General features: G+C 41.6%; 1 protein-coding gene across 3 annotated transcripts in view; it reads left to right on the forward strand.

Moving 5' to 3' along the window:
- The window catches only part of IPO8 (importin 8), a 65,744-nt gene that overhangs the window by 35,984 nt on the left and 14,377 nt on the right, over window positions 1-15,383 (forward strand). For all 3 annotated transcript variants that reach the window (XM_080914839.1, XM_080914837.1, XM_080914838.1), the window contains exons 15-22: window positions 226-386; window positions 2,305-2,430; window positions 6,305-6,371; window positions 7,677-7,802; window positions 8,362-8,459; window positions 10,129-10,224; window positions 12,154-12,374; window positions 14,020-14,225. In XM_080914839.1, the coding sequence (XP_080770965.1) occupies window positions 226-386; window positions 2,305-2,430; window positions 6,305-6,371; window positions 7,677-7,802; window positions 8,362-8,459; window positions 10,129-10,224; window positions 12,154-12,374; window positions 14,020-14,225 (1,101 nt within the window). The remainder of the gene's footprint in view (window positions 1-225; window positions 387-2,304; window positions 2,431-6,304; window positions 6,372-7,676; window positions 7,803-8,361; window positions 8,460-10,128; window positions 10,225-12,153; window positions 12,375-14,019; window positions 14,226-15,383) is intronic.

Consider the following 15,383-nt stretch of genomic DNA (forward strand, 5'->3'; position numbering starts at 1 on the left):
GTGATTAGAATTTCTCATAGTGCAGGCATAGAGCTGTTGCCCTTCAAGGTGGGACAATTATTCCTTGGGCAGAACACTCAGCCTGATGCTGTATGACCCCAGAAGGTTATTTAATATGACTTTGTAGCTTGCTCACCACAGCACAGAAACATCTAGAGCCTTATCCTGGAGTCATCATGTCTGAGTGAACTCTTGCTGATTTATTTCATTATCTGACTGCATTAGCCAAGGAGCACATGAAACCGTACGTGAGGTTCATCATGCAGGAGCTGCTGCACATCGTCAGAGAGACTGAGAATGACGACGTCACCAATGTCATTCAGAAGCTCATTTGTGAGTACAGTCAGGATGTGGCCTCCATCGCCGTCGACACAACCCAGCACTTGGTAAGCGATGGCTCACTCCTGGAGAGATATGCCTACTACCTACAGGAACCTGCAACATGCAGGGGAATGGCTGACTCGAGGCAGCCGCATTACTGAAAAGCCCATTCTGACATGGGTGACCATGACCGTTGTATCCCTGGAGCTCCCCGCATAACATCAAGACAACTCATGCTCTCCCCCTGTACTTGCTGAACCTTGTGAATCTTATCAAGCTGGCTGAATTCCCTTTAAGAACCTTGTAATTTTTGTTTACTTCCTGAGTCTTATAAGCTTTCTTCTTCCCTTCACTCCCTTCAGGAAGAGATAGCCTCATAGCAGCGGTAAGAATGAGCTAAGTGTATATTAGTTTGGTAAAGAACCCTTATGGGGCCTGGAGATCATGGTTCAGTGGTGAAGAGCACTTCCTACTCTTCCATAGGATCAGGGTTCAATTCCAGCATGCACGTGGCAGCTCACAACTGTCTGTAATTCCAGTTCCAGGGGATCTGGTACCTTCTGACCTTCACAGGCATCAGCCATGTGTGTGTGCACAGACATATATGGAGGCAAAACACATATATACATTAAAAAAAGAAAAGAAAAAAGAAAAGCCTCAAGGAGTCTAAACAACCCTCTCTCTCATAAATTAAACTCCAGAATTTGGAGTTGAATTTAATTTGTAAATAAAATATTAATATGACAGTATTTTTCTTGGTCACTCAGATATTCCTAAGGCTGAATTGATTACCCCATTCAAGATAGCCCCTTTTATCTTTAATATCCTGTCTTAGTCAAGGTTTCTATTCCTGTACAAACATCATGACCAAGAAACAAGTTGGGGAGGAAAGGGTTTATTCAGCTTATACTTCCACATTGCTGTAAATCACCAGAGGAAGTCAGGAACCCAGGCAGGTCAGGAAGCAGGAGCTAATGCAGAGGCCATGGAGGGATGTTACTTACTGGCTTGCTTCCCCTGGCTTTCTCAGCCTGCTTTCTTATAGAACCCAGGTCTACCAGCCCAGGGATGGCACCACCCAGAATGAGCTGGGCCCTCCCCAATTGATCACTAGTTGAGAAAATGCCTTACAGCTGGATCTCATGTAGGCATTTCCCCAACTGAGGCTCCTTTCTCTGTGATAACTTCAGCTTGTGTCAAGTTGACACAAAACCAGCCAGTACATATCCTGAAATGTCATAGTGACAATTTTTTTTTTCATAGTGACACTCTTAATGTGAGTAGTCTGAACTCTTATTTTTGCACTTGGAATTTGAATTTCATTTTCCTTCTATACATTTTGTGTGTGTGTGCGTCTGCACGCATCAGAGGACAGCTCTGTGGGGTTGGTTTTCTTCTTCCAAATTTATGTGTGTTCTGGGGATTGGACTCTGTTGCCAACCTTGTGTGGCAAGTGCCCATACCACAGAGCTGCCTTGCTAGCCCAGAAGAATGGTTTTGTTGCCTCTTTGGTAATTTTCCCACCCTCTTCTATACTTCCTGGTGTGGATATCAGACTGGAACTGAATCCCCCCCTCCCTATACCTTTTCTTCTTTTTTTTGTCTGTGTCTTTTTTTTTTTTTAATAATTTTTTGAGTGATCTTTGCTTTTGTTTTCTAAATATTCTGACACATTTTTCACTTTAGAAACACTCACTTTCAGGGTTTCTAGATTTCAGTTTTATTTGCCTAAAGATAATTAACAGTTAAATAAATATTAGCTATCGGTTACATTAGCTAATATGTGTTTTATGCCAGTGACTACAATGGATACAAAAGGGTAGTTATATTTAAATCATGCTGTGATCTGTCATTGCAAGAAAAAAGGTGATTTAGTTAACAAAGTGCAGAACTTAGTGTCTGAGAAATGCTAGCATTTGGGTGTGCAGTGCTGCTCCTTTTCCATGGTACCAACTGTTGCATATTATAATGTACTTTTTACAGGCTGAGATATTTGGTAAAGTTCTTCAAAGTGATGAGTATGATGAAATTGAAGACAAAACCGTCATGGCCATGGGAATTTTACACACCATCGACACTATCTTAACAGTTGTGGAAGATCATCCAGAGGTGGGTGGGGTACCTTGTATTTATTAGAATGGTTATATTAACAGAAATTTATGTGACCAATGGTTATGAATTCTTGTCTTTTTAGTTTATTATTTGTGTGTGTATATCAAATGTGTTTGCATACACATATGGGTGTCCTTGGAAAAGGACATCAGGTCTCCTGGAACTGGAGTTGTAGACAGTTGTGGGCTGCCTGACATAGGTACTGGGATGTGAACCCAGGTCCTGTGAAAAAGCAGCAAGCACTCTTAACCACTGAACTATTTCTCCAGGACTATGAGCCGTGATCCTACTTGCTGACCCATCTCGCCAGTCCAAAGTCTTGGAATTAAGATTTATATTTAATTCTATTAGTAAGTTTTAAAAATTGTCCTCAATTCAGCATTTATGCAGAAAGTTTACAAGTCTAGGGCCAGCCTGGGCTAGGTAGTGAAAACCCTTTTCCCAAATGCACAAGCAAATAAATTGCTCTCAAATTTTAAAGTAGTGTATAGTTAGAAGCAAAACCAGCTATAATTTGCTCTTCTGGTCACCTGTTCTTAAATTTTTCATGTCTTTTTTGAGATTATCATATAATCACACCATTTCTCTTTTCCTCTTCTTCCTCCAGACCCTTTCACTCCTTCTTGCTCTTTGCCAAATTCATGGCCTCCTTTTTTCATTAGTTGTTACATACATCTATGTATATTTTAGTTATAGGTACATGTCCACATGTGGATGTGTGCACGTGTGTGTGTGTGTCCTTTGAAGGTGCATTGTACCCAGGGACTGGAGTTACTACAGGAAGTTGTGCACTGTCCAGCGACTGTGTTGTTGATATTTTTTAATCCTTATCTGGGGTTTCTACCCCCACCTTTGATCATTCAGTTCCTGGATAAAAGACACATACACAACCTTTATATTTACAATAAGACTTAAATAGCACAAGAGTTAGGCAGATATCTACCCTCTATGCTATTAGAATCTACTTTCCTATGGGTAACCTCCAGTTATCACTTACTGTGTTTCATCTGGGCTGCTCGTAACTCCAGTTGGCCAGCTCTTAGGACCATGCTTTCTTGACTCCTAACCCATGGCATCTTCCTCCTTCACCTTCTTCTCTCCCTTATGCCCCCACTCACCTCCCAAAGCCCAGGAATCCTAAACCCCATCTATGTCTCTTCTGCCCAGCTATTAGCTTTTGGCATCTTTACTTATCAATCAGAAATAACTTGGGGACAAGGTCACACAGCAACACTTGGGTCCACATGTGTGTGAACTCCAGGTCTTGCCCCACCCCAGCCCCCACTTAGCATTACAGTATACAGCAAGATCAAACCTCAGCCCATCTGTCCTGTGAGCTTAACTGGACTCTCATATACTACTGTCTGCTGAGACATCTCTCCTGCTCATTCCTCAACTTTGAACTTCCTTTTAGTAAACGTAAACTCTGGAAGCCATACTTCTTTCAATGAAAAACACACCTATGTAACCATAGGTTACATAGAAAGGGCAGAAATTGGAAATCTAAAATGGTGCCCAACCAGGTTTATTTTTATCTGATGTTTTAAGGATATCAGCAGAGTCCTTAGATTTTGGATCATTTGAGCTTCAAAATAATAGTTTAGCATATAGCAAGTTATCAAACTGTACCCTAAAAATTATTATTTCAATTAAATAAAAAAAAAAAATACCACAAGTGGGCTGGAGAGATGGCTCAGCAGTTAAGAGCACTGACTGCTCTTCCAGAGATCCTGAGTTCAATTCCCAGCAACCACATGGTGGCTCACAACCATCTATGAGAGCTGGTGCCCTCTTCTGTAGGGAAGTATATGCAGGCAGAATAGTGTATACATAATTAAATCTAAAAACAAAACAAAACAGTTAAAAAAGACCAGAAGTAAAATTAAAATTAGAATATGCTCTAAGATAGAATTGTATATTTACACAAAAATGTATCTCACCACTGATTTTTAACTTTAAAATTTTTTTAAAAATTTTATTTATTTAAAATGTATTTGATACAATAACCAGGCATAGTGGCATGTAGATTTAATTTCAGCACTTGGAAGCCAGAGGCATGTGGATCTCTGTGAGTTTAAGGCAAGCCTGGTGTACAGAGTGATTTCCAGGACTAGCCAGAGTTACACACTATCTTAGGGGATAAAAAAGTCTGATACAGTAGCTGGTTATGGTGGTGCATGCTTTTAATCCCAGCCATTTAGGAGACAAGGCAGGAAGGTGTATTTCTATGAATTTGAGGCCAACCTGGGCTACTATAGTATATCTACTATATAGTGAGTTCTAGGTCAGCCAGGGCTATACAGTGACACTGTCTGGGTGATGTATGTGTTGAGTATTTAATCATTGAAAACTCCTGAGTCGATACTTAGTTAACTCTGAACCTCACTCAGTTACTCCAGCCATCAAATCTCCTCAGAAGTCTTTTTTTTTTTTTTTTTTTTTTTTTTTGGAATCTCTCTGAGATTTTTGTCGCCAAGCTAACAAAACGTAAGTGCATGTATTTGTCTTTCTTGAAGATGATAATATATTTTGCTGAAATGCCTTCTCTGGAGGAGTGTGAACAACATCTGCTTTCTTCCATCTAAGGTCCCAGTGACTAATCAGAGTTTGATTCTACCACAATTACCCTGGAGAACCATTGAGTTTATTGAGCTTATTTAGATCGTGGGTGAGCCCAACCAGGTTCACTGGATTCTCATTCAGCCTGTGTGTTGGCTTCCTCATAGATGGAGAGGCCCTCTTCAGTTACCCCTCCCCTACCTCAGCCTATATACTTTAGCCCCTCTCCAAGACACCAAGGCCATGTGTATTTAGGGAAGAATTGAATATATGTGGCTGGAAGAATTCTCAGGTTTGGGTTCCCATCTCCTCCTCCTGTGAGGGGTGTCAGTAGCTGACAGGCCTGCTCCTGATGGACCCTTGCAGGCGTCACAGCAATTACAGTGGAGATGGCAGTTCTGCTCAGAGAGTAGAGCTGCATAACAACATACTATGCAGACATGTTTTACACAGTGCATCATGTGCTTCTTCCATACCAGTCAGTAAGCATGTGGTTTTAATAGAATTCTCATGTATGTGTGTCATGTGGACATGGCCAATCCCTAGTGAGGGAGCCAGTGAACATTTGGTCGTCAGTGTCACATATATTGTTGCACTGAATGGCCTTTCCTTGTCCTGTCACAGGAGTGGAAGTGTTCACTCCTGAGATCAGAGCCCCTGTCTTCTCACCCCACATGCCTGACACAGTGTTAGCTGTCATATGCAGTCTGCAGTGTCACCCTGGGTGAGAGTGGGTGGCCATCTCTTCAGGAGCTGGAGGCTTTTTTGTTTTTCATAGGCTTTACCTGTTTTTCTCTTAGGTTTCATGTAGTGTTCGTGATACCACTCAGCAGTATTCCAGCCTGTTTGTCATTTGTCTTGATGTCCTTGTGTGATTCCTGCTCGTGTCCTTGTGCAGGAATACCTGATGTCTTTTGTAGGTCAGGTGGTTCATTGTCTTCAGTTCTTGTTTTGGTTGTGACTTTTTTTAACCTCCTTATGGTTGTAAAAGTATTCTTTTACTTTTTCTGTTTTTCTTTTTTTAATATTACGTTTTTTTACATAGAAATCTTTGACCCATAAGGAATTTATTTGGTATAGAATGTGAGATAAGAAGGCATCTAATTCTGATTTTCCATGGGTTTTACCTGCATTACTATCATTTGTCAACTTTCAGAATGTCCCTTTATTTTTGCATATTTACTTTACCCATGAAGATTACAAGTTCCACTCTCAAGAAACATCTTGTAGATATTTCATTGGGATGACACTAATTTGTATGTTAACTTCAGAATGATCACAGTGAATTTCAGACTATAAAATTTATCTTTAGATTACACAGCAGTTGGAGAACATCTGCCTACGAATCATTGATGTTGTTTTACAGAAGCATGTCATTGGTAAGTTCAGAGGTTGGAGAAAAGGTAAACTTTTTTTTTTCAATTTGATGAACTGAAAGTGTAATTTTTAGCCCTTTAAGCTTAGTGAGGTAGACGGTTTTGAGAAAGGGGAACTTGCTTTCTTTAAACTTAAAGCTCAGCTTTCTGATAATAGCTAGGTATATTTTAATTTAGTGGTAAACTCTTAATGTGTCCAGCGAAGAATTTCTGGTTTTAGAAAATTTAGAGGCTAGAGGATGCAATATTTACATTTTAAAAGATGAATTGGGGTTATAGGTCAGTTGATAGAGTGCTTGCCTGCTACACAGGAAACCTGGGTTTTTTCCCCCAGCACCAGATATGCTGACATGAGGGGAGAAAGGGGAGAAAGGAGAGAAGGAGAGGAAGATGGGGTAGAGGAACTGGGTGAAACTGCATCAGTCTGGGATTCAGAAAGCTATGCGTTTTACTGAGAGGAATGATGGGGTGTGTGAACATGGAGAGAATTCTGTGGTAAACTGAAGCACACTACTCACACTGCCAGTTCTATGACTTGAAGAAAATGCTAGACATTTTATAGTTGTTGGTAAAACTAAAATTGTGATAGAAATATATATTATCTCTGAATTAATAAGCTAATAGAGGCATGCTAATATAGTTCTCTTATAAATTTATAATGTAATTTCATAGATAGAAGCTATTTTATGTTATAAAATAGACATTTGATTTTTGTTTTATTTATCTATATCTATCTGTCTGTCTATCTATCTATCTATCTATCTATCTATCTATCTATCTATCTATCTATCTATCTATCTATCTATCTATCTTTGAGATGGAATCCCATGTAGCTATGGCTGTCCCGGAACTCATTATATAGATTAGGCTCGCCTCAAACTCACAGAGAGCTACCTGCCTCTGCCTCCCAAGTGCTGAGATAGATTACAGGTGTGAACCACTATGCCTCAGGTGAAATTTGAATTTTCTCCCCAGGATTTCACTGTTACCCTGGCTAACCTGGAACTTGCTATATAGACCAGGCTGGCCTTGAACTTAGGGATCTGCCTGCCTCTGCCTACTGAGTGCTGGAATAAAAGGCATGTGCCACTTTACCTATTCTAAAGTAGAAATTAGTGCACAGATTGTTGCCTTTGTCGAGTAGAGGGTAGGTCTCAGTAGGAGTCAGAGGCAGCCTCTCTGGCTGATGCCACTGAGGAGGGGCACTCGGAAGCATGTGACATGGAAGGGATGTGTTTGAGTCTTCTGTATGGTCCCCTTTAATCCTGCTGTTTCCTCGAATTCTAACAAGAGGTTTTTCTCTTCTAGAATTCTATGAGGAAATCCTTTCCCTGGCCTACAATTTAACCTGCCATGCCGTCTCCCCGCAGATGTGGCAGCTCCTGGGCATCTTATATGAAGTTTTCCAGCAGGATTGCTTCGAATATTTCACAGGCACGCTTTGATCACACAACAGTTTTCCTACTTCCCTTAACAATTCCCTTAACAATTGATGATTCAGTACTAATCTGATGTTTTCATTTTATTGTCAAGGAAAGGGTGGGATGATTATATGTCTAATTTCTTATCTTAGTTTGCGTCTGAGCATGTATCCATGTGTAAGTTGAGTAAATTCTTTAACACTGCTACCCATCAGCATAGCCTTCTGGCAGTAGGTGGCTGCAGCTCTTCTGAAATTTGCATTCTGTCTGGAGGGGAAGTAGCAAGGGTGCCGTAAGGCCAACCAGCGGATCTGTGGCTGTAGTCAGGTTGTGCTGAGTGCCGTGGGAACAGGGAACATCAGAAGTGTTAATTGACAAACAGTGAGCATTTTAACCTCCTAGTCTGCACTCTCTTCAGTCATAAATAGAGCAGGTATATCATGACCTTTTCTAGCGTGTGTGGTTGCTAAGGGAGACAGTGTTTGAGTGCTGTGGTGCTGAGGTTCCAGTGGGAATTGTTGGTTTCTGCACCTGTTGCACAACTCTGAATGGGATTCTGGCTCTTTTCCCAGACATGATGCCTCTCTTACACAATTATGTGACAGTGGACACCAACGCTCTGCTGTCAAATCCAAAGCACTTGGAAGTCTTGTTCACAATGTGCAGGAAGGTAAGTGCATCCTGGCAGTTGTCATGTGATTCTTCACAGCAGTCAGGTGCGTAGTTTACATTGCTTTACCTGAATAGCTTTGTCAATTTCATTTTAGAAACGAGTTTGTGCTTGTTGTAGTTTCGAAGTTTCATAGCATGTGTGGGACTTATGTCACTTTGATATCCCTTAACTGAAGTTTTCTAAGCTAATACAACCATCTCTCGATGTCCATAGAGACCAGTCCAAGGCCGCCATGGAGATCGGGCTACTGAGTCCTCTGGTCCCATAGCTAACAAGTATGGTCTTTGCCCATGGCCCTTGTACATCTTGGCAAGCACTCACTTTCATAACACCTACTATAGTATGATGTTATGTAAATAGCTGTTAAACCATGTGAGTCAGGGAATAACAATGAGAGAAAGGATCTGTGCACATTCAGTGTAGGTCCCAGTCAACAAAACGTTTGGCTTGTGGTTGGCTGAATTCATGGATAGAGAACTTTTCGATATGGAGGGTGTCTTAGTTAGGGTTTTATTGCTGTGAACAGACACCATGACCAAGGCAAGTCTTATAAATAACATTTAATTGAGGTTGCTTACAGGTTCAGAGGTGTAGTCCATTATCATCAAGACAAGAGCATGGTAGCATCCAGGCAGGCATGGTGCAGGAGGAGTTGAGAGTTCTACATCTTCATCCAAAGGAAGTCAGGAACAGACTGAGCATCCTTAGGCAGCTAGGAGGAGTGTCTCCAAGCCCACCCCCAGAGTGACACACTTTCTCCAAAAATGCCACACCTTCTAATAGTGCCACTCCCTGGGCCAAGCATATGCAAACCATCACAGAGGGCCAGCTCTCTATTTTTTCATTTCTTTTTCTTTCCAAAATATAAACTTGTGGGTGCTGGAAAAATAGTTAAGAGCACTTGTTGCTCTTGCAGAGGACCCAAGTTTGGTTCTCAGCACCCACATGGTGGCTTACTATTTGTGACTTCACTTCCCAGAGATTCTTTCTCTTCCTGACTAGTTTCTTGTGTTGTATCCACACAATGCCTGCTTCTAAGAACATTTATATAGCATCTTCTCCTCCTCCAACACAATGAGTTTCTCTAGGATTGTCTACAGGAGCACTGGCTACACCTCTGAAGACAGCATCTCTTGCTTAGCACTGTTCTGAGCTTTTTTGCATATCTCATCGTATTTAACTCTTAAGATATTAGAGAGCCCCACTTTTATCCCTGGACCTGCTGCTTAGTAACTTGTTCTGGGTCTCAGAGCTCCTGTGTTGGAACCATGTTTGAACTCAGGTATGTGGTTCACAGTCTACTTGTAAATTACAAGATATCTCTTGTTTCTTTGCTTTTTCGAAAACAAAGATCTGCCTGCTTCTGTCTTATGGTGTTGGGATTAAAGGTGTGCACCACCATAACCACCAGAAAGTTGCTTTTTTAAAATCAGTGATCCCTGTCCAATGTAATGGTAGGTCTTTAATCCCAGCACTTGAAAGAGGCAGGTAGACGTCTCTGAGCCTAATACCTAGTGGTTCACACACTGACTTTTAGGCCAGCCAGGGCTACGTAGAGATACTGTAACGGCAAAACTGATTTCTATGACTGAATTCACAGGGTTTGCTTCCTGTGGTGCCATGGATTTCCCTGTGGCACTCACGATGAGCTTACTTGTCTATCTAGGTGCTGTGTGGAGAGGCGGGGGAGGATGCCGAGTGCTATGCTGCGAAACTCTTGGAAGTAATCATTCTTCAGTGCAAAGGAAGGGGAATTGACCAGGTGATACATGTCAGAAAAGCGTCCTCCTGGACATTGGTGACACATGTCAGAAAAGCATCCTCCTGAACATTGGTGATACATGTCAGAAAAGCATCCTCCTGGACATTTACATAAAGACATCCCCATGCTTGACTGATATTCTGCTTACATTCTGATGGAAAATTAAAAAGGCAGCCAGCGTTTGTGCTTGCTGGTGGGGTGCAAATCCTATTTGAATAATAGAAAAAAAAAAAAAGAGACTCAGAACCATTCCCAACAATAGTAGTAACAGAACAAACAGGAGCATGTGTAATGGAGATCACCCGGGTCTCTCAAAGTAAAAATCATGCTTTAGAGCCTGCTCTGAGCAGTTCAGCAGAGAACCTTGAGCAGAAAATAGCAAGGTCGAAGGCCAGGGCTTTGGTTGCTGAGTGCGCTACCAATGGACGAGTCTTCTGCAGATGAGCAAGGAAGCTGCTGCTGGTGCAGGTGTGAGGAATGCAGAGATTGTGAAGCAGGAGATTGCGTCAGAAGCGTCAGAAGAGAGAAGGCATTAGAGGAGAGGACTGGGTAAAAGACAAGAGCGAGTGAAGGTTTGCCTGCAGAATCTTCCCTGCGTAGAGAGGCTAAGGGGCAGCAGCTTGTGGAAGCAGTTACGCAGCCCACACTTACTGTCTATGGGTGGTAACACGTTCATAAAACAAAGGTCAAATAGAGGAGAAATGGGCCAGACAAAAATCAACAGATTCCACTGTTCCCACCTGTCTGTAGTGTGTAGGAAGGTGTATTTGTATTGTTTTCCAAGGTAAATATGAATGGTTTTGTTTTCTAAATCCTAGGGCCATATCAATTGTCTTGAAAGTGCTGTTTAGATCAGTCTTGTAGAAAGAAGGAATGTGAAAACTTTGATATGATGACTAGCTCATCATTGACTTAGAGTTGTATGCCGTGGGAAAAGGTGACAACTTCAGTTTGCACAAATGTAGGAAGGAGCTGAATAGTCTCTTCATCTGGACCAGCCCCTGTGTAGTCAGTAAGAATCCACAGCATATTGTGGGTTTGTATTTGACCTGGGCTGCAGAGGGATTGGGAAGCTTGAGACTGTGTTAAAGAGCACCCTCAGGTATTACCTGGAAGTTACGCCTGTTTCCTGTCAGCTGCTGTTGAGTTATAGGCTGGTCAGAATCAGGTTTGACTTTTAGGTGAGAATACTTCAGTCACTGTGAGCTGTTTCTACCAAGAGGGAGATATGTCTTTATCTGTGATGTGAGGGCTATTGGTGGTGATCTTTCATTTACTCATTATTTATTAGATAAAATATTTCTAAGTCATCAGTGTTGTTTTAATGCAACAGAAAGGGATGATTATTATATTAATTTTAAAATTTAAAGGTTCCCTTCGTTCTTGGTGGCTTTACATATTTATTTCATTTCACCACAGCTATGACGTTTAATGTATCAGAATAGTATGTTACGATCTAATCGAAGAACACTTAGTATCTAAGTGAGAAGTCAATGCAAGTTAGCACTGCAGTCAGAGGACTTGAGACCCACAGTTTTTTTTTTTTTTTCAGTGTTTTTTGATCTCTCAGGTGTAGCTGTAGGATTTTGTTTTTCAAGAGACAAAACTGATCACATCATGCTCTCCTTCATTTAATCCCAACTTTGTCATTTACCTTAAACGTGGAAGTGGCTGAGAGTAAACTTAAAAGACAAGCCCATAGGCACTCTTGAACTGGCTCCAGTGTGGACGTAAAAAGGGAAGAGACTTCTTCACCATTACTCTTTGTCTCCTTAGCCACTCTGAGTTTGATGGAAATGTAGTCTATAAAAGTCTCCCACACAGAATTGAAATAAGCAAACACTTGTCACAAAGACTTATTTATTGGTGATACAGGGAGTCTCCTGGCTGCCATGTGTGGGTGACTCTTGCTTCTGTCCCATTCTCCAGTGTATCCCGTTGTTCATTCAACTCGTCTTGGAGAGACTAACCCGTGGGGTCAAGACGAGTGAGCTGCGCACCATGTGCCTTCAGGTGGCCATCGCAGCTCTGTACTACAGCCCTGAACTGCTGTTCCACACACTGGAGCAAGTCCAGCTGCCGCACAACCCAGGACCCGTCACGTCGCAGTTCATAAACCAGTGGATGAACGACACCGATTACTTCCTTGGGTGTGTGCCTTTTACATTGCTTTGCTGTTGCAGGAAATTTCCTTTTTAATACAGAGGTGTGTTGTGAAATAATTTTCATATCTTGGGGACTGTTTTAGTGTATTATTTAAATTTTTGAAAATGAAGAATATTTTAAAAATTATTTATTTGTGTGTGTGTGTGTGTGTGTGTGTGTGTGTGCGCGCGCGCGTGTGCGCGCATGTAGACTTGTATCATGGCATGTGCATATCTGAGGACAGCTTTTGGGAGTCAATTCTATTCTTAAAGCATTCTTAAAGCAGCACCTTTATTTGCTGAGCCATCACTCCAGTCCACATAATTAGGAATCTGGATCAGAAGTATAACCTGATGAAAAGGTATAGAATGTACTGTTTAGTGTAGGTTTTAACTTTATTCTTTTTAAGACTGATCTCATGTGCCCAGGCTGGCCTTGAACACCTGATCCTCCTGCCTCTACCTTCTGAGTACTGAGCTTTTAAGATATATTTTTATCCATGTATTTGTGTGTATCTCAGTGTGGAGGCATGCCATGTGTATGCTATGCATGTTTGGGTATGCTCAAGAGGCCAGAACAGGTGTTGGGTCTCCTGAAGCAGGTGTTGGATGTCCTGGAGCAGGTGTTGGGTCTCCTGTAGCAGGTGTTGGATGTCCTGGAGCAGGTGTTGGGTCTCCTGGAGCAGGTGTTGGATGTCCTGGAGCAGGTGTTGTAGGTGGTTATGTGCCATTTGATGTGGGTGCTGGTAATCAAGTTCAGGTCCTCTAGAAGAATAATTGCTCTTATACTCTGAGCTTTTTTTTCCCCCTAGCTTTTGTCTTTTAATTTTGATATTTAATAAGAAAAGAAACATTTCATAGAAAAATGTGTCTAAATTAACCAATCATTTCTTCTCTGGAATTTTTTTAAATTCTGTCACAGCAAAGGCAGGTAGTATGTGTAGTTAGCCAGGTCAGCATTCTAGATGCTGGCATTTTGAAATAGCTTCTGGCACCCTGGGTTGGTGTAGATGGAGCATATCTGCCAAGAAACCCTGAGGACCAGGCTAAGAGCACAGTATGAGAGGTCTTTACTTTCCCATTGTGTAGAAATCTTTTGCTGTCAAGGAGCCGTTTCTGCTCCTGGAAACCTCTGATATAGCTCTTTCATTAATCATAAGTGGTATTTTTGCAAGGGTCAAATGCTAATGGCAGACTCCTAAAACCAAGTCTTGTTATAGAGCCCAGATTGGTCTTGAAATTGCTCTACAGTTCAGGTTCACCTTGAATTTATAATACCCCCACATCAGCCTCCTCAGTGCTGGGATTATAGGTTTGAGCCACCACACCTGACTCTCCCCACAGGTCTCTGGTGATAACGGTTGGTCTGTTTGGAGAATTTAGTTTACACAGGCTTCAACTGCTTTAGTTTTCTTCTAGAGCTGTGATTCTCAACCTGTGGGCCACGACTAAATATCTCCAAAAATATTTTTACACTATGGTTCATAACAGTAGCAACATTGCAGTTATGGAGTAGCGATGAAAGTAATTTTGTGTTGGTCAGCACAGCACGAGGAAGTGTATGCAGGGCAGCAGCATTAGGAAGAGTGAGAACCGCTGCTCCGGAATTGTTCCTCTGTGACCACATCTGCATGTTTTCCATGTTTTGCAGACACCATGACCGGAAGATGTGTATAATAGGACTGAGCGTGCTCTTGGAGCTGCAGAACCGACCCCCTGCCGTGGATGCTGTGGCTGCGCAGATCCTCCCCTCCATCCTCTTCCTTTTCCTTGGCCTGAAGCAGGTCTGTGCTACACGGCAGATGGCGAACCGTGAGAATCACTCAAAAGCAGAGAAAGCCGACATAGAGGAGAATGGTAACGCCTTCTACTAAGGACTCGTACTGTGATTGAGTTTGCTTTTTTTTTTTTTAAAGATTTATTTATTTTTATTTATATGAGTACACAGTAGCTGTCCTCAGGCACACCAGAAGAGGGCATCAGATCTCATTACAGATGGTTGTGAGCCACCATGTGGTTGCTGGGAATTGAACTCAGGACCTCTGGAAGAGCAGTCAGTGCTCTTAACTGTGGAGCCATCTCTCCAGCCTTGATTTTGCTTTTAAAAATTGATTTATTATTAACTTATTATGTGTATGAGTGTTTGCCACCATGTATATATATGTATATATATATATGCTACACGTATGCTTGAAACCTGTATAGGCCCAAAGAAAGTGTAGAATCTCCTAGAACTGGAATTCAGATTGCTGTGAGCCACCATGTGGTGCTGGGAACCAAACCTGCATCCTCTGCAGAGCAACCACTGCTCTTAACCACTGAGCTATCTCTCCAGCCTCATATTTTGTTTTTAAGAAATTAAAAAATACATACTTGTTTGGGTGTGCGTGTGTCTGGGTGTCAGCGAACTACTTGCAAGAGTTGGTTCTCTGCTTCTACCACGTGAGTCCTGGAGATTGAACTCAGCTTTGAGGCAAGTGCTTTCACCCGTGGAGCCATCTTACCAACCTTTTTGAGACAGGTCTTGCTTCATAGCTTAGACTAGCCTTAAACTTATGATATTCCTGCTTTATTCTCCTGTGTACTGGGACCATTTCTGGCTTGGATTTTGATTTCAGCATGTGTTTTCTTTAAATTTTAGCCTATTTGGAGTCATTAAAACAGATTGCCTTTGACACATTTAAACTGGGGCTTGAGTGACTTACAAATTTTATCATGTAGGATACATTTAGATCTGTGATCCTCTTGACACTTAAAACTCTCACTGACTTCTAAATGGAGTTTAGTAGATGTGGTTTTCTCTTGATAAATCTGTATGTAAATGAATCAGATGGTCTTGACTATGTGTTAGCCACACGACTTACTTTCATGTTTAACGGAAGGTAGCTACCATTAACTGAATGACTCTCTGGATTAAGTGTACAGTTCAAGAGTTCATGGAGACTGATCCTTTTTTCTTTTTTCTTTTTTTTTTCTGATCCTTTTTCTTAATGGCCCTTGGGTAATTCGTCTTCA

This window comes from Micromys minutus, assembly GCF_963924665.1.
Source record: "Micromys minutus genome assembly, chromosome: 3".
Classification (NCBI taxonomy): Eukaryota; Metazoa; Chordata; class Mammalia; order Rodentia; family Muridae; genus Micromys; species Micromys minutus.